Here is a 19,905-nt window from a genome sequence, read left to right as displayed (position 1 = left end):
ATCCAGCCGGAAGTTATTTGGTTTAGTACTACAATGTGGGTTATTTTGCGTTCAATAAATAACGCCATAGGACTGAGATACAGCGGGTATCAGTCCCATGGAAATCGTTATGACGAATTGCTGAACACAACCCTGGTTTGTTAGTGTCAAATGAACGAGTTAGCAGTCATCGTAAGATGTTTGCATCTAAAAGAGTCATTTTGGCAACTAAGATTACAAGGAGCTAACGTTTGACCAGCTAAGTCAAACCAAGCAAATAGCTCCATTTTAATTTATGCTCTAAATTATGCGTCAAATTTACTTCACGAAATTACGCAACCTTTTCTTTTTGGACGGGACATTTGCAAATTCAATAGCACAAAAACCAAACCCACCCGCTACCGACCCTGGTCGGGCTACTTATGCTCTCTTGTACATGCCAGCGCGGGTGAACCCCTCTCCTACCCCCACCAACAAACCCTTTCCTGTTCTGGACAGAGGAGCCGGCGGATGTCGACACCTGCGCCCGTAACAGGCGTGCGTTACATTAGTGTAAAAACGTTACATTAGTGTGCTGTGAATGTGCAGGTAAAACCCTATGACGATGACGACTAAAATTACATATTCAATACATTTTTGTTAGAATACCAGCGTCAGTATATCCAATGTGTTTGTGGGCGTGCGCCTTTTTTCTTTATAGCATTACAGACGAAATTATTGGAAAGTAAAATTGGGCTATCACAAACACTGGGACAAAGCAAAAATTTTGTTTGATGTTCTAAACAGGAACATATGTTAGTCTTCAAAAAGGATCTAGCATATTCAGAATAGTCCCTTTGATCTGGTAACTATTTAAACCAGTGAAATCTTCTCTTTCTTTAATTTGTTTAACGACACCACTAGAGCACATTGATTTATTAATCATCGGCTACTGGATGTTAAACATTTGGTCATTCTAACATATAGTCTCAGAGAGGAAAGGCAAGAAAGCACATACCATGGCCTTTAATATACCAGTCGTGGTGTACTGGCTGAAACGAGAAATTGCCAAATGGGCCCGCTGACCGGAATCGAACATAAATCGACAAACATTCCTCTACTGAAAGGAACCCTTGTCCACATGCGTCATGCTCCGATTGTTCAAAACCACACTTTGGTCAAAAACCCGTCGTGTTCACGGACCTTAACGACTGCCGGCCGAGTCTTTATATTAATCCGTCACGTGGGTGGTCCTGGGGGCAATTACTGGGACGCGCATGACAAAGGCACACAAATACATTCTTTAAGAAGTCACCGAAAGAGATCGCCAGTCTCGATACAGGCCCATATCTATCTGTGAACATGGGTGATTCCGTTTAAAAGACGAGACGCTGCGCGTTGCATATCAAGCAAGAGTTTTAATTGCCAGTGCATCCAGGGGGTTCGTACTATTGTGACGTAACGTACGTTACAACCTCCGCTAATCTAAAGGTTATGTTCAAGTTATGTACCAGGATTAAACAGATCCGTACAAACTATGGGTCAAATTTCCGAAGCCTGTATTTTTTTTCTCTTAAACGCAGTTGTCTAAGCATAATAAATGTATGTAGTTACACGCGTGTAAGTCTAAAACGAGCTCTATAAATCCCGCCCTATGTCTATAGTGAGAAGTATACAGACTATTTATCTTTTTCTGTGGGTTTTTTTTTTGTTTGTTTGGGGGTTTTTTTTTAGGGGGTTTGTTATCTTTGTATGACTTCAAAAGTCATTTATCAACACCTGGAGAACACAATAAAAATGTTTTATAGGTTATTTTAGTTTTTATGTACAGGATTAAAGTAGTAAAATTGGCGGTGTGCAAATGGAGTGCACGGACTGTTAAATTCATATTCACGTGGCCGTATGACCTTTCAAAGCACATGGCTGCAAAAAACGATATCTGATGATGTGCTACATTTGTGTACTGTTTTATTTTACGCTGATGACATGGTACTCCTCGCAGACAATTATGATCATATGCAACATTTATTAGATGTCTTTGATGTGTATTGTAGTACATGGAAATTAACTGTCAATTGCGCGAAGACTAAGATTTTAACTGTTGGTGGTAGCAAGAAGGATTATAAAAAAACTATTTAATTTAGGAAACATAATTTTAGAAAATGTAGAGATCTACAAGTACCTTCGCATAATTTTTCATAAGTCTAACAAGTTTACCAATACTAGAAAAGCTTTGTTTTCACAAGCCGAAAAAGCTATGTGTTTTATCTTAAAACGAGGAAGGCGGTATGACCTTTCTGTACAAGTCCTTTTGAAATTGTTTGATTGCATGGTACAACCTATTTTGTTATACGGTTGCGATATTTGGGGCTTTGAAAACTTGTCTTATTTAGAAACGTTACAAAATAAATTCATGAAGTTTCTGTTGTCAGTTAAGAAGTCAACGCCTGTGAATATGTTATATGGAGAACTGGGGCGTTACCCTGTCTCCTTTGATGTCAAATTAAGAATGATCACTTTCTGGTTTAAACTAATAACTGGAAAACACACAGCGTTATCATTCTTGATACATGAATTATTTCTGAATGATTATAAAAATGGAATATGTGATCATAAATGGTTAAATTTATCAAATCTGTCTTGGATGACGTTGGATATAGTAATGTATGGACTGCACAGTGTAACCAGCTACCAGATGTAAATCTATTAAAACAAAGAATTATTTTAAGATTACAGGATCGGTTCTTACAAACATGGCACAATGACATTGTTAACTCATCTAAAGCATCTCGTTACAGACTGTTTAACTCAAATATTGTGTTCGAGACATATTTAACCAATTTAGAGCAAAAATATTGGTTACCATTATTACATTTTCGACTCTCGAATCGTTATCTTCCCATTGAAAAAGGCAGATGGAAAAAAATAACTTTAACAAATAGAACATGCTTTCTTTGAACAAATAACGAAATTGCTGATGAATTTCATTATATAATGTGTTGTCCTTTTTTTAAAGATGAAAGAACAAGACTTATGCCAAAGTGTTGCCAGTCTAGACCAAATGTTTACAAATTTAGAATGCTATTTGACAGTAAAAATAACTGGTGTTCTCAGAAAGCTAGCAGTTTTCTGTAATCAAATTATGCATATTCTTAAGTCCCATGGCTGAAATCTATGGTTGTACCCTTTCATTTTATTTGTATATGCAATGTATGTCTTCAAAAGTAAGTATGATCCCATAGATATACACTTGTTTTATCTTATGTACATTATTATGACGAATGTGCCATCTTGTCATTTATTTATTTAATTATATTTTTACAATGTATCGCATATGCTGTTGAATTACGGCCCGAGTGTAAATCCATTAGTAATCGACCCCGTGTTGAGGCATCTGATGGTGTTGAGGCATCTGATGGTGTTGAGGCATCTGATGATGTTACTGGACAGTTAAAGTTTCTTTTCTTTATTGACACTATTACAGCACTTTGATTTATTAATCATCGGCTATTGGATGTAAAGTATTTGGTAATTTTGACATATTGTCTTAGAGAGGAAATCCGTTATATTGTTCCATTAGTAGCAAGGAATCTTTCATATATGCACCATCCCACAGACAGAATAGTACATACCACCGCCTTTGATAAACCAGTCGTGGTGCACTGGCTTGAACAAGACATAGCCCAATGGGTCCATCGACGGGGACTGATCCTAGACCAACTGCGCATCAGGCCAGGGATTGATCCTAGACTGACCGCACATCAGGCGAACGTTTTACCACTGGGCTACGTCCCGAGCCTTCACCAGATGTAGCCAACTGATGGTAGTACTGTCCATTGGGCCATTTCTCGTTACAGCCAGTGCACCACGACTGGTATATCAGATGTAGCCAACTGATGGTAGTACTGTCCATTGGGCCATTTCTCGTTACAGCCAGTGCACCACGACTGGTATATCAAATGCGTGGTATGTGTTATCCTGTCTGTGGGATGGTGCATATAACCGATCCCGTGCTACTGATGGAAGTCCTGTTAAGGACAGAGCCGACCCTAATTGATCAATCCCTTTTTAAGGGCTAAGAAGCTCGGGGCAACCAAGGGAGGCCTATAACGACGGCCACCAATAGGCTAGCTACTCCCGGCAAACTAAGTTTTAAAAAATAACATGTAGCTCCACTTTTATCTTTAGATAACAGTTAAAAAATAACATGTAGCTCCACTTTTATCTTTAGATGACCGTTATAAAACAACATGTAGCTCCACTTTTATCTTTAGATGACAGTTAAAAAACAACATGTAGCTCCACTTCTATCTTTAGATGGCCGTTAAAAAACAACATGTAGCTCCACTTCTATCTTTAGATGGCCGTTAAAAAATAACATGTAGCTCCACTTCTATCTTTAGATGGCCGTTAAAAAATAACATGTAGCTCCACTTCTATCTTTAGATGGCCGTTAAAAAACAACATGTAGCTCCACTTCTATCTTTAGATGACCATTAAAAAATACGCCAAAATTCCTTCAAAAAAATGCTCAATACTTGACATTCAAAATTCATAAGATCTCGGTCGATCTGCTGGTGCTATCTTGCACTTACCAAGCGCGGGCGGTCCCCTCTCCTACCCACCCCGACCCTTTCCTGTCCTGGACGGAGGAGCCGTTCGAGGCCGACACTTGCGCCCTTGACAGGCGTGCGTTACAACGGCTTGTTCTGAATGTGCACGTAAAACCCTATGACCATGACCATGACTGATGAGAAAATGTAGCGGGTTTCCTCTCTTAAGACTAAATGTCAAAATTCCCAAATGTTTGACATCCAATAGCCGATGATTCATAAATCAATGTGCTCCAGTGCACAAACTGTCACAAACTTTAGTGTTGCGGGAGGGGGCGGGGTGCAGTAAAAGCAAGCCACGTACCACCCCCCCCCCCCCACCCCCCACGCCACCCACCCCCACCCCCACCCCCGTCCCATCCCTGTAGCTCGAGTTGTATTAAACAGAAGTCCAAACTGTGAAAAGATTTCTCTTGGCGATCGTTAAAGTATAAAGCTTTAGGTGTAAGACGGGGTTTGACAGCCAGCGGCACTGAATAGAATATTTGTGAAGTCCTGGGCGTATAACCCGATACCATTGTACCAGACAGCGAGAATGGCTTTGTTATTCTCTCGCTGTATTCTGTTTACTAGTCGTTCATTTCAATCCATTGTTGTTTCTTTACACCAGCTTCATGTTAATTTGTTTTTATTTCTTCAGAAAGAAGTGAGATAGTGGGCGTTTCCTGTTAAAAGTATTTAAGATTTTTTTAAATCCGTAATACATAACTGGCATCTTGTGTCGCAATAATATGGTAATTTTCACAATGTAATTCTTTGTAAGCCATGGTCTTAGTCGGTTAAATGGTCATTCTACCAAAAGTCATGGTAGAATGGAGATAAACATCGTCTGACGTCAGATGATGTTCATCTCCTAATTAATGGGGAGTTTTATTGTACTGGAGCCAATTTCACAAAACTTCATAAATTTATGTCTGAGACTAGCAGTTTTGATTGAAACATATTGTATTGCTTTTGAAAAGAACAAATGGATTACGCACAAGGCATACAACTTACTAGGCCTTCTCCATAATACATACATGTTACGACAGTAATATATTTTTTGCAATTTAAATATGAACAGAACTAAATATTGTTGAAAGAGAAAAAGAAAGAAAGAATAAATGAAACAGAGAAAAGACGCAATAAAGTTTTCTGTGTTCAATAATTAGACAGCAGGTTTGCTAAAAGAAAACACAAAACATAAATAAGGGATCGCAATGATTACGTAATGGCTACAAAAAAATAATAATAAAAGAGTAATAATGGTTTATTAAGACATTATCAAGACATTATTTACTAAAGGGAAACGTTTTGCTTCATTCATATTATTGTCTTCTTCACTTAGAGCACTTTTACCATTTAATACCATTTGTAAATCTATTGTCTGAAATCCTTGCAATGAATTCCAGATAATGCGTCTGTTGTATTAATTGTAGATTTACGTTTACGTGACAAAAAACCCAGGTGTACGTGTTTTGTGAAACTGGGGCCAGTACTGTAGGTTAGTGTGGCGCCCACTCACTGGGGCCAGTACTGTAGGTTAGTGTGGCGCCCACTCACTGGGGCCAGTACTGTAGGTTAGTGTGGGGCCCACTTACGTTCAAGTGAGGTGTACACGCTTAGTTTTTATTATATGTTTAGAACCACGAACGTAATCAATGTTTTGCGCTACAAGTGGAAACTAAAGTGACAGGTTCCCCCCCCCCCCCCCCCCCCCAGTGCTGGGGCAAATCCTCACATTCGGGCAGAAATGATAGAAAGAAATGTTCTATTTAACGACGTACTCAACACATTTTATTTACGGTTATATGGCGTCAGACATATGGTTAAGGACCACAGATTTTTAGAGGAAACCCGCTGTCGCCACATAGGCTACTCTTTTACGACAGGCAGCAAGGGATATTTTATTTGTGCTTCCCACAGGCAGGACAGCACAAACCATGGCCTTTGTTGAACCAGTTATGGATCACTGGTCGGTGCAAGTGGTTTACACCTACCCATTGAGCCTTGTGGAGTACAAATCCGGAAAAAATATAGAAACTTAAAGAAAATTCTCTTCTTAGCCGTTTAAGGAGTTTTCCCCCATAACTACTCAGTTGCCCCCCCCCCCCCCCCCCCCCAAAAAAAAAAAAAAAAAAAAAAAAAAACTCCTACCTACGACCCTGGTGTTATTGTATTATTTCTGTTGAACTCGTTGGGTTTTTTTAATCTGTGCGCAGGGTGAGACGTAAATAAAGAATTTGTCCGAGTGTCTGAAAGTCCAAAACTGTACATGTAGCGTCAGCGATCGTGAAGTTGCCAACCTGCATCTGAGAACGAGGCTACGGTGTCACCGTTTACTCATTGCTAGCAGAACTATTCGTCGCGTGAGAGCTAACTGGTCGTAAGTGGCAGATACGACCTAAAACGTCTTTTTTGCATATTCGGAATCGCCATCCCCGATTACATATTGTCACAAAATATCGTAGCTGTGTCCCTAATTGCATCGCTTATACAGAAGGATTTAAATGGTCGTAAGTGAATCACAGATACCAATTTGCACGGTAACTGACACATACGACTTTCCTCCGATTTGCTTGCTCTACATTATGTGAACACGACTGGTCGTGTGTGGTAGATACACCCTTTTTAAATACAGTTCGTTATATAATTATGTCTGACATAGGTCGTATGTGCCAAATACGACACATATGTATTCTTTGTTATCGGTGTGTGATAGAAATTACAAATGCGAAGTACAACAGAGCATACATTATGTCAATATTTTTATGTGCTTGAATCCTAAAAATAATATGACTTGTCATTGTGAGAGCCCGGTTTATTTAAGAAAAACATTTGGTACTGCATGCAACGAACCATTTGGCAACAGAGAAGAATGGTATATGTATATATAAATAGGAATTGCAGTAAAATTAATGTTTGTATGGTTTGCTATTTTATGTGCACCATAATTATAATAATAAACATGTTTTGGTGAATTTTCGTGAAAAACAAATATCTATTTTGAAATGTTTTTAATTGAAGCAAAGTTTCCAACATGTAATTTGTATCTGTAGATACAAGTTTAATTCATAATAATGTTGTATGTGGCATATACGACCAAAGTGCAAGCATAATCACACTGATTTTGGATGTACATGTATTTAATTATTTGTTACGGTGATCAAGCATAATGACACTGATTTTGGATGTACATATATTTAATTATATGTTACGGTGATCAAGCATAATCACACTGATTTTGGATGTACATGTATTTAATTATTTGTTACGCTGATCAAGTTCCGCCTTTCATTTGCCTTTGGGTTACAAGCTATTGAACTTAATGCCAGTGATTTTAAAACTCATTTACATGACAGTAACAAGAAAATATCGGAGTTAGAAACATCGGTAAACTTTGTAAATGCTAGCTTTGAAGAAGCCCGTACGGAAAGAAAGATAATGGCGGATGTTGCTGATGATATGAAGGAAGAGGTAAGCTAGGTTTGTAAAGGGTTTTGATGATATGGGCAGCTTTTGCCAAGACTGTGAAGAGTTGTATGAGAGTGTGTTAGACACGATCAATAACTGGCCAACAAGAAGACGATCTTGAAGAAACTGAACTAAAGTCACCAAAATGGAATAATCGTTTAGCTGACAACTACAGTGAAAACGGAAACAGAGAAAGTATCAGAACTATCATCTCGGACCTAGATCAGCTAAGTGAACACTTTTCAAAGGAACAGCTCAACGTCACAGTGGACACTATCGGTAATTTATTCAAGGATACGGCAATGAATACCTTTGGCTACAAACGAAGTAGTATTAGACCTAAGCGCGGGAGTAACAAGGCATGGTTCGGCATTCAATGTAGATTACTTAGAAGAAAATACATGGAGTCCAGAACAGCTTACAAGAACTCGAATACAATGGATAACAAACAACGACGTTTAAATGCCAGTAAACGATATAAGAATGTAATATTAAAACATTTAAGAAGACATAACTGGAAAACAAAACAGAAACTCACAGATCTCAACCATCACGACACGCGAGCTTTTTGGAAACTTTTAAAAGAAAAACAAGTGACTGTAATTTGCCACCATCAGAAACACTTTACCAATACTTTAAAGAAGTAAACAGCAATGTTGACACAACTCTCGAACCAGACTTTATTAAAGATCTAGAAAGTAACTGTATCTTAGATAGCCCTATATTACAAGAAGAAATACTTAGTTGTTAAAAAAATTAAGAATAATAAAGCTTCGGGTCTCGACAACATAATTAATGAATATATTAAGCAAACTATTGACTGTATGATTCCTGTATATGTCAAACTTTTTAATTAGTATTTGAAAACGGTATCTTCCCTGACTCATGGTTAGTTGGTATAATCAAGCCAATTTATAAAAGTGGAGATAAAGATAATCGTGAAAATTATAGACCTATTACACTACTTAGCTGTCTTTGAAAACTGTTTACTGTCGTGTTACATAATAGACTAAAAGTATCTAGAAACAAATAATATATTATCTGAAGTATCAAGCAGGATTCAGGAAAGATTATTCAACAAATGATCATGTCTTCACACTATATGGACTAATAGAACTGATGAAAGCACGGAAGAAAACACTTTTTTGCACTTTTATAGATTTTAACAAAGCTTTTGATTCAGTTTGGAGAATTGGACTTTGGGATAAATTACTTAAAAATGGTACAAATGGTAAATGTTTTCAAGTAATTTACAATATGTATCAGAATATCAAATCTTGTGTCAGCGCACATAATTCTATGACAGATTATTTTCCCTGCTGTGTTGGTGTAAGACAAGCTGAAAATTTATCCCCTGTGTTATTTTCCTTGTTTCTTAATGATCAAGAAAAACAGTTTTCCTTCATTATCTCGGCTTTTTAAAATGAATTTTGATGCACTTACGTCCTTGTGGCTCTCACGCGACGTCCTGACAAAGACGAATTTAAGTGACTATAGGTTTTTTCTTTACTTTGAAGATTCTAAACATTTGTAAAGATGTGCAAATTATTTCTGAAATGTCCTGGAGATATTTGTTGTTTGGTGCTCTTTGCTAGGACGGGGGTGTGTAGTCGTAGAGCTCAACAACATACCGCGTTACTTTACTGGAGATAAAAAGGAAATGAATGTTCAACGAGAAATTAGATGTCAAGATAAGGATATTAGGCCCTGGGGTCAACATAAGGATATTAGAAGTCAACATAAGGATATTAGAGGTCAACATAAGGATATTAGGAGTCAACATATGTGACATCACTCAAATAGCTCCAAAATTTCTTTTGATGAACCGTTACAAATTATGCGCCAAAATTATCTTACGAAATTGTGCAAACTATTTAATTTTTGGACTCCATCCTACATTTTCAAAATTAAATAGCACCAAAAAACATCTCTGGGCCTTGTCCACCAGGCACTGTTGGATCGGGTGAACGAACCAAGGCCCCAACGGTTTCACCAAATCCCATTTACTGAGACCATCCCACACTCGGTCGGGACAAATGGCAGTGAAGCGGTCTTTGGAACCGTCGGAACCGCACATTCAGCGCAGCCAACGATTCAAGATGGCCTAACAACTGAGCCAGTTGGGATGGTGCATATAAGAGATCCCTTGCTGTTAATCGAAAAGAGTTGCTGATGAGTTGGCGACAGCGGGTTTTCTCCCTCAATATCTATGTAGTCCTTAACTATATGTTCGACGCCATATAACCGTAAATAAAATGCGTTGAGTGCGTCGCTAAATAAAACATTTCTACGCCTTTTGAAGAACTTTTAAGACTTATAAAACTGAATCTTGGTTGTTATTTTGATTTTGTGTGTTTTTGTATATAAAGATACTCTTTTAAACTCTGAAAATTCTTAAGTCATAGTGAATACTAATAATTAGCATATCAGTGTGTATGAGGGGTATGAGTCCGGTGTTTAGAACGTCGCCATGCGTGTCGCCTGAAATGAGCGTCTTAGATAACTCTATTCCAGATGGCGCGACGATTGACAGGGTCCCAGAAACCTGGTTTGTCTCTGACTGGCTTCAGGTTATTAGCGAATTGAAATTACGTATCAGTTTGTTTTAACAGTAAAGTAATATTTTAAATATCAGAATGTGTTTTGTTGCATTTTTCTTAATGTCTATCTAATTGGGAAAAGTACATTAAAAAAATTTGGGTGGCAAAGTTGAGTTTTTATGCGGCAAAGTGTACCCATGCACACGTTTTTATACAGTGTCAACACGAACGCATTGAGTATTATACAAAATATATATTTATTACTTTTACTGTTAATGTCTTTTCCACGATATCTAGGTATATAAAATACTAGACCGCCCTGTGTAGTCCTGTATAGAGCCGTCATCACTATATATATAAAAAAAAATTAATACTACACACGCACACGTTATACCACCGACGTCCCAAACTGCGTTCACCTAACAACAAAAACACGAATACGATATTTACGGAAATACTATTCTACATTTTTCAGCTACGATACGTGAAACAATTTGGATATAAAACAAATCCATTCTAGTAAACAAAAGTGTAAACCCTAGAGTAAACAGGAAAAAGTGCGACGTTTCTAACTGCATTCAGGCGCATACGTTTGCAAAAAGTATCGTAATGCGCATGTGCAGTTCATCATTTTTCATTTTTAAGACAACTACATGAAAAAATATGTTTCTTAATTATGCACAGTTGCCGAACACTTAATTTATTCAATTTTTTTTAAAGGAAAAATTCAATTTGTCAAGCGTTCTGGTCCGGTCAGCGTTTTATCAACACACATCGCTCACACTTGATGTCAATACTGATAGGCAGTACGTCCATACCTGCGCATAGTTTGTAAAATATACTTTTTTAAATGAATTGATTCTAAATTAACAAAATTTATATACTCAAAATTATTTACAACTGTTATGAATGTAGTATGAATACTATTCACTACAATAGAGGTACAAAAATGTAGCATACCTTTTGCAGATCGAATATAATAATTGAAAAAAAATTCTAACAACAGAGATCCTAAAAATCATAAAAATTAAATTCTTTGGCCTTGTTGATCTGGCACGTGTGAGGTCATGTGACACGCACCGAAAGTTAATTGTCTTTCTCCATTTTAAGTCAATTTCTACGAGTCATGTGGATCCGATATCGGTAATTTTAAGGAATAAACAAAAACGACTTAGTAAAATTAATGGTTTTAGGGGTTTGTAAAGTTTTGTATTTAGATACTTACTTTTCGCAACTTTATTGTTTATAAAAATGTTCCTGAACTGTGAAGAAAAACCTCATAAATGAACGACATGCCGATGACAACAAATCGGATGTTGATTGCGCGAACCGTGCACGAGAAAACAAAGTGAACGGAATTTGAAGCATAACGCAGTTAGGGACGTTGACGATACATATGCACATATATATTTTATTGTTTATTATCCACAATATACATATATTTTCTTTATTATTACTGACTTCCACCCTCAGTGCACATGTAGACAAACGTCAACTGGTAACAACTGGTAACCATTCACTGCAGTGTATACTATAGAACGTCCTGTGCAGAACCGTGCTGTGTAGGAACGTCATGTATAGAGCCGTCATCACTATATATATTTTTTAATACGCACACGTTAAATATATATTATTATTTTTTTCGAGTATTATCCAAAATATACATATATTTTCTTTATATCCAAAATATATATTTATTCCCTTTACTGTTAATGTGTTTTCCACCATATCTAAGTATATAAAATACTAGACCGTCCTGTGTAGGATCGATGCAAAATATATATTTATTCCCTTTACTGTTAATGTGTTTTCCACCATATCTTAGTATATAAAATACTAGACCGCCCTGTGTAGGAACGTCCTGTACAGAGCCGTCATCACTATATATATTTTTTAATACTATTATCCACAATATACATATATTTTCTTTATTATTACTGATTTTACTGCCCCCCCCCCCCCCCCCCCCCCCCCCCCATATCTCAGTACACGTGTAGACAAACGTCAACTGGTAACCATTCACTGCAGCGTATACTATAGAACGTCCTGTGCAGAACCGTGCTGTAGAGGAACGTCCTGTACAGAGCCGATAAGGTTTTGGTCCGTTATGATCGTGGTATAACAAAGAATGACAAAGCAATTAAAAAAATACAGCTATTGTCCGAGTTTGTTGGACCCTGACGAGTGACGCGCCACCTGTTTTGTTATCTCCCCTGTTCTGAGCTAAGCCGTCCATTATCTGCCAGCTTAAGTGGCTGCTATAATCCGCTCGGTAAAGTCAGACTTTTTTCCTTTAATTCAAAGTGAAGATCGCTTTAAAGTATTTCTTGGTCTCAGTGAGCTCGAAATAGATCACAATATACGATTAGGGTGGGCAAGTGTGATGGTAATCGTTATTTTGACCGCAATTTCGTTCATTGATTACAAAAAGGCCTTTGATAGTATTAATAGAAATAGTCTTTGGTATAAACTAATCGGATACGGTGTCACAGGAAAACTATTAACTATAATTAGATCAATGTATAATGATGTTAAATCATGTGTTAAACACCACGGGTCCTTCTCTGATTCTTTTTCAACTAGTGTGGGTTTAATGCAGGGAGACGCACTATCGCCTATGCTCTTTTCTCTTTTTGTCAACGATATTGAACTTGACCTGTTAAACCACTGCAATAACTCTTACGAATTGAAATATTTGAACTTATTATTGCTAATGTATGCTGATGACACAGTTATTTTTTCAGAAAGTATAGAAGGCTTGCAAGAAATGTTAAATTGTCTAAATATATATTGTTATAAGTGGAATTTATGTATTAATACCGATAAGACCAAGGTTCTTATATTTCGTAACGGAGGTATTATACGAGATAATGAAAAGTGGTATCTAGGGAATAACGAATTGGAAATAGTAAATGAATTCAATTATCTGGGATTGGTATTAAAATTCAATGGAAAGTTTGTTGAGACACAAAAATGCATTGCTAATCAAGGTCGCAAAGCTTTATTTGGTTTGCTGAGAAAATTTAATGATTGTAACCTTAATGTAGAAACTAAGTTATATTTGTTTGATACTTATGTTAGCAGCATATTAAGCTATTGCTGCGAGATTTGGGGATACCATAGCGCTACAGATATTGAAAAGGTACACATCGATTTCTGCAAAAGAATACTTGGTGTAAGTAAAAAATGTACTAATATGATGGTATTCGCAGAACTTGGTCGCTTTCCTTTAACCACTTCTCGAAAATTCAGAATTATTAAATATTGGCTGAAAATATTAAATACTAACAACTGTATTTTAAAGAGCTGCTACGAATTATTATTAGATGATATCAATCTCCCTAGATTTAATTGGGCAAATTCTGTGAAAAATATTCTACTAGAAGTAGGCCTTCCTCACATATGGGATAGCCAACAGGTCGAAAATAAAACTTCTTTCTTATACACAGTTAAACAACGTTTAGAGGATCACTTCATCCAGGATTGTAACAGAATAATTGATTCGTCATCTAAAGGATTCTTATATCAACATCTAAATCCTACTCATAATGTCAAGAACTATCTAAAAAAAACGCCTTGAATTTGTATACAGCAAACTGATTACCAAAATACGATTATCTGACCATTGCCTTTGTATTGAAGTCGGGAGACGCCAAAATACCCCAAGAGAAAACAGATTATGTACACTATGTGATAATGAAACAATCGAAGACGAATTCCATTTTATTCTGAGTTGTCCTTTTTACCATGATCTAAGAATAAATTACATAAAGAAATACTTCTACGTCAGACCTTCCGTGTTTAAGTTAATCAAACTATTGAACTCGGAAAATATAAAAACTTTAAACAATCTTGGAAAATATTTATACAAGGCTTTTCTAAGAAGGGAAATGTTCATTAAAAATTAATATATTATGTTTACCCTCCTATTGACATTTTATATACTCTATTCATGTAATTTTGATTGTTAAATATCACACTATGTATATATGCACAACTGTTACTATGATAATAATATTGATGTTTATGTCGCGCCTATAGCCAGGATGGCTTTGGATAATAAAGAATCTGTTCCGAGCAAAATTCCTCGGAACCGTTGTCCAGAAACAGCTAAGGCGTATCATTAAAAAAAAATTGTTTCCGGTTACACGACCGACCCTAATTTGAACCTGCCGATCCTAAAACTTTTTTAGTATATCCAAAACGGTTTTTTTAATATAACAACGATTTCCACGAAAACATTCCAAAACAATCACAAGCACCAATTTGGTGTTATTTAGGGGATAACCCTACTGTGTTTTCCGATTTGCGGACGTATATCGGTGGTTTTACTGTCGCAAATTTAGTTTTATTGGCGACCCGTTAGCCACGAAATGTTTTCTTCTAACAATTGATTGATGGAGTTACTTCCCTTCAAATTGAAGTTCGGTAACTTTCGTGAGATATCGGGCGAAGAGTCGGAAAATTGTTTTCACGAATATATGCGATCTTTTCCGATTTACTCTACATCTAGCGTAGCGAGGTGTTCCTATTAATAATAATAATAATAATAATAATAATAATAATAACTATATTTAATGATTTACTCCAGCGACAAACTGGCCTTGTAGAAATTTAGTGACCTTTTGATAAACTAGGGGAGGGAATGTTTACCGATACTGATGGAGTTTACTGCCAAATCAAATGATTAAATATGTCAGTAAGATCTCGATGCGTTTCGTTATTTTTTTGTAAGTGGTCACTGGGAACTTCGCGCGTTTCCGCTAAAAAAGTTCAACCAAGTATGTCCTGGACCAGTACAGAAGTTGTGTTAGTATGAAAGTAAACCTTCTGCCTATTATTAAACAGCAAGGGGTCTTTTGTATGTACTCTCCACAGATAGGTTAGCACCATGTTGCCCTCAAAATCAAAATGCCTTGCCTTTTATAAATGTATAAGTTGCCCATGTAAAAAGAAGCCTTTAAACACACCTATGTGGATAGTACTACATATTTTCTTTTTTTAATTAAATTATGAAATAGATATAGAAAATAAAATGGCCATAAAGTTTTTGTCCTTGTATAATGGAAAAAAAAAAAAGCCCTTATATTTAAAACTGCACATAAAATATGCCCCCAAAACGTCACTTTACCATGCCTTACTTCATTTCTAGGGAAAACACTGTGATGAATGGTATTGTTGGTTTGCATAATGCATTTCTATACATACAGAGGTTATTTTGGATACCGGTAGTCAACACCTTTATTTAATATCCATAAATAAAATTATTTTCCAAAATAAAATGTTTTTCCTACCTACCTACCCTATATTTTTCCAGCATGTAATAGGAAACAAGTAATTTGTTTTGTTTTCGGCCTAATGGCGGAATGGCTAGGCAGGATAAACCTCGCAGTTGTGCTTGCACGCCAGGTTAATCTTGATGAACTAGATCAATGTGTTATACAAACTAAACTTTGAAAGTTCTACTAACACTTTATAAAATATTAATTCGAAATAGGAAGGTACGATTGTCAATAATACGTTGTCAAGATCAAACCGGTTTTAATGAAAGACTCTAGTACCGTATCCTCAACCGAACATTCTTCGTACAGCGCAAGATTTCTCTTAATTTTTTGAGACGAACCCTACAATTTGAAATCGGCAAACGCACGTGTTAAATGAAACTGACAACAGACTGTCGTTTGTGCTTTGCCGAGTTATGGCGGCACAGACGACGAATCGAGCCTATACTTTTGACGATCTCCGTTCATAGCGAACACACACGAGTTTTTTAAAAGTGCATTTGAGCTTGTATTTCATATTTGTACATGATGTTATAATATGGTAACCAGAGAATGTAACTTTAAGCTCTATCTCCCTTTAGGTGACATATTCAATTATTACTATTATTTAATAAAAATATTAAAAAATTACCGAGTATATTAACAAAGTAATGTAGGGCTAGTGAATTTTTAATCATGGCTAGTACATGTTTTAAATTACTGATCCCATGACTAGTGGATTTTATAAAAATTCTAGGATTCCTGTCTGTCTGTGGGAAAGTGCATATAAAATACCCTTTGCTGCTCAAGTGCTCAAGTGGTGTCATTAAACAACTTTGAAAACTTAACTTTTCCGCCATTCACTTTTGTTTACTCGACAGCTGCACGTCCATAATGATTGCATTGAATTATATAACATTATAATATATATACGGCTATTTCCACCCATCGGTACGGTTGTGAAAATTCCCCGGCGATACAAGTCCTGAGGCAAAATCAACGAGCCCCATATTGAATAACTGTTCACTGTGAAATATTGTTAACGCTTTGGAAAGTGGATGAATGCCGCAGCGGTTTCCAGGTCAAACCGAGTCGCGAAACCGAATCCGCGAAAGTAACGGTGTCGAATTAACGAGAGCCGTCCTGTTATATAACATTCTGGGGAAAAAGTAAAGTAAAGTTTGTCTTATTTAACGACGCCACTAGAGCACATTGATTTTTAATCTTATCATCGGCTATTGGACGTCACACATATGGTCATTCTGACACTGTTTTTTTTTTAGAGGAAACCCGCTGTCGCCACATAGGCTACTCTTTTACGACAGGCAGCAAGGGATCTTTTATTTGCACTTCCCACGGGCAGGATAACACAAACCATGACATTTGTTGAACCATTTATGAATCACTGGTCGGTGCAAGTGGTTTACACATACCCATTGAGCCTTGCGGAGCACTCACTCAGGGTTAGAGTCGGTATCTGGATTAAAATTCCCATGCCTCGACTGGGATCCGAACCCAGTACCTACCAGCCTGTAGACCGATGGCCTAAACACGACGCCACCGAGGCCGGTCATTCTGAGAACGACATTTTTCATGTCTAGCGTCGACTATTATAAACAAAAATTAAAATTAAAAAATCTTTTGTCGTCGAGTTTTGTGTCCTCCAAACCGTTCTCAGAATAACTCTGTGGCTTTAACTTGCCGGGGTGGGGGGTGGGGGGGGGGGTAGCTCAGTGGGTAGAGCACTCGCCTGAGGTGTTGAGATCGTAGGATCGAACCCCCATCGATGGACCCATTTTCGAATTGGGTTTTTTCATTCCTCTAACAACCATATATATATATATATATATATATATATATATATATATATATATATATATATATATATATATATATATATTGATATTGATATTGATATTGTATGTATGTCGAGGTTGACTGTTACATACATAGATATTAACGCACTGACACAGGGGATAATTAAATACTTTCTGGCCTCACAAATTGTCCCATGCCGTTGCTGGGACTCGAACCTGTGGCACCGGATCGCACTTATACTGGTGTATCAATGGTCGTGGTGTGCGCTGCTCTGTCTCTGGGAAAGTGTATACAAAAGATTATTTGCTGCTATCAGAAAACTGTAGCGGGTTTCCTTTACGATTATGCCATAATGATGAAGTGTTTCACATCCAACAGCCAATAATTAATAAGTGATCTAGTGGTTTTGTTAATCAACTTTTTTCTATGGATATTTTTCTCAATCTGGACGACTGGGTGTGTACGTATCTCGATGGAAAGAGCGCACGCCTGAGGATCGATGGGTTGCAGGATCGATCGCCCTTACAGACTCGGCGTGTTCCTCCAACTACAGGTTGTGTGCTGCATGGTGATGCCGTACATGTAGATGTCAACGCCAAATCATCCACTGACATTAACACGACCGAAACCTATTTCTACTTATATAGGATGTGTAAAATTTATTACTGCAAGCAAGTTTTTTTCACTGTCCAAATTAGTGTCCCACGACTGGAACATTAAAGTCTCACAAACGTCGCGGTATGTACTGTCCAGTTTACTGGGGTATGCATATAAAAGATCCGTAACTGCTTCTCTCTCTCTCTCTCTCTCTCTGAAAAAATACCCGCCCGGTTCTCCACCCCACGCCTCTTCATCAATGTAAAGAGATTTTTTGATGGGGCTCATATATGGAATGAATGAAGGGGGCGACATTATTTAGAAATTATAAACAATAATACTTTAAATGTTGTATATGAGGCCTGCATGCACCGGGGCCGAAACGACCCGATACCTCAACAGATGACGATTAAGAAATCAATGCGCTCTAGTGGTGTCGTTAATCAAAACAAACTTTTAATTCTAAGACACTATGTCAAAATTACCAAATGTTTGACATCTAATAACCGACGATTAATAAATCAACGTTATCTAGTGGTGTCGTTCAACAAAACAAACTTTTAATTCTAAGACTATGTCACAATGACCAAATGTTTGACAGCCAATAGCCGACGATTAATAAATGAACGCGTTCGTATGGTTTCGGCAAACAAAACGAACTTTAACTTTTAACTTTTAACTTACCGATTTTTTCTTCTGCTTCTTCTTCGCTATGGCGTCGAGGACCTCTTTGTGGTACAGGTCTAACTTCTGGTTCAGCTCATCCACGCGAGATTCTATTTCCAGCGACATCGCGACGGCGTCTTTCACTCTTAATTAACGCCTCTAAACACAACTTTTCTCAAAACAGAGACGCACTAAATATATATGTATTAATGTACATATATATTTAAAAGTTGGAAACTTGTATATCCTTTATAAGAATACACTCAGGTGTTTTGTAGGAGTTTTCTTCTGTTGTGTTTTTCTGTTGTCAAATGTCCGTCCCACAAATACGTGTTGATGTGTCCAGAGACATCACCTGAATTAACGCGCAAGCGCAGCAATCGTGGTAACTTTACCTGTACAGGTGGGGTGTATATGACACGTACAGGCAATTTGACCATTGCGAAGTTAAGGAAAAGAAGAAGATCACATCTTGATGCAGGGCATTCATTTCGTGTCGTTGTATTTGTGTGCGTGTGTATGTATATATATTTATCCTATAATTTACCCATGGTATCCATGTCATAAACCCATGTGATAATTTACTTTATCCTATCCTATAACTTACCCATGATATTCATGTCATAAACCCATGTGATAATTTACTTTATTAACCCGGTTAATAATGGTATGCAAATTTACACGGTCTCTAGGTAATTTGTTGCTGTGGATGGGTCATTTGCTTACAAGCCAACAAGACCCGTATACCTGAGCGTAACGTTTTAAAGATTTGTTTGAAATACGTGACGTCAAACAAATCTGTGCTAATCATGATGACGTCATATTATCGATGGCGGCGACTTTAGTACTGTGATTTACTAAAAAATTAATTTGAATGTTATTTTAGAAGTGTTATAGGATAAATAGAATTTGCTACTCGTTTTTTTTTTAATATGGAAAATATCAACCTCGTCTAGTTAATCGGTATTTGTCTCGACAGACTCGGTTGATATTTTCCAT

The 19,905-nt window shown here is 37.0% G+C and overlaps 1 protein-coding gene across 1 annotated transcript in view; it reads right to left on the bottom strand.

The window, feature by feature from the left end:
* Positions 1-19,032, bottom strand: part of LOC121379057 (sodium- and chloride-dependent GABA transporter 2-like) — a 61,306-nt gene extending 42,274 nt beyond the window's left edge. The window contains exons 1-2 of the mRNA XM_041507515.1: positions 18,925-19,032; positions 13,385-13,448 (exon numbers count right to left, since the gene is read on the bottom strand). Of these exons, the coding sequence (XP_041363449.1) occupies positions 13,385-13,448; positions 18,925-19,032 (172 nt within the window). The remainder of the gene's footprint in view (positions 1-13,384; positions 13,449-18,924) is intronic.
* Between the last annotated feature and the right edge of the window lie 873 nt (positions 19,033-19,905).

The sequence above is a fragment of the Gigantopelta aegis genome, chromosome 2, assembly GCF_016097555.1.
Source record: "Gigantopelta aegis isolate Gae_Host chromosome 2, Gae_host_genome, whole genome shotgun sequence".
NCBI classification, from domain to species: domain Eukaryota; kingdom Metazoa; phylum Mollusca; class Gastropoda; order Neomphalida; family Peltospiridae; genus Gigantopelta; species Gigantopelta aegis.
Note: the sequence above shows the minus strand (reverse complement) of the source record. Positions and strands in the feature narration are given on the sequence as shown.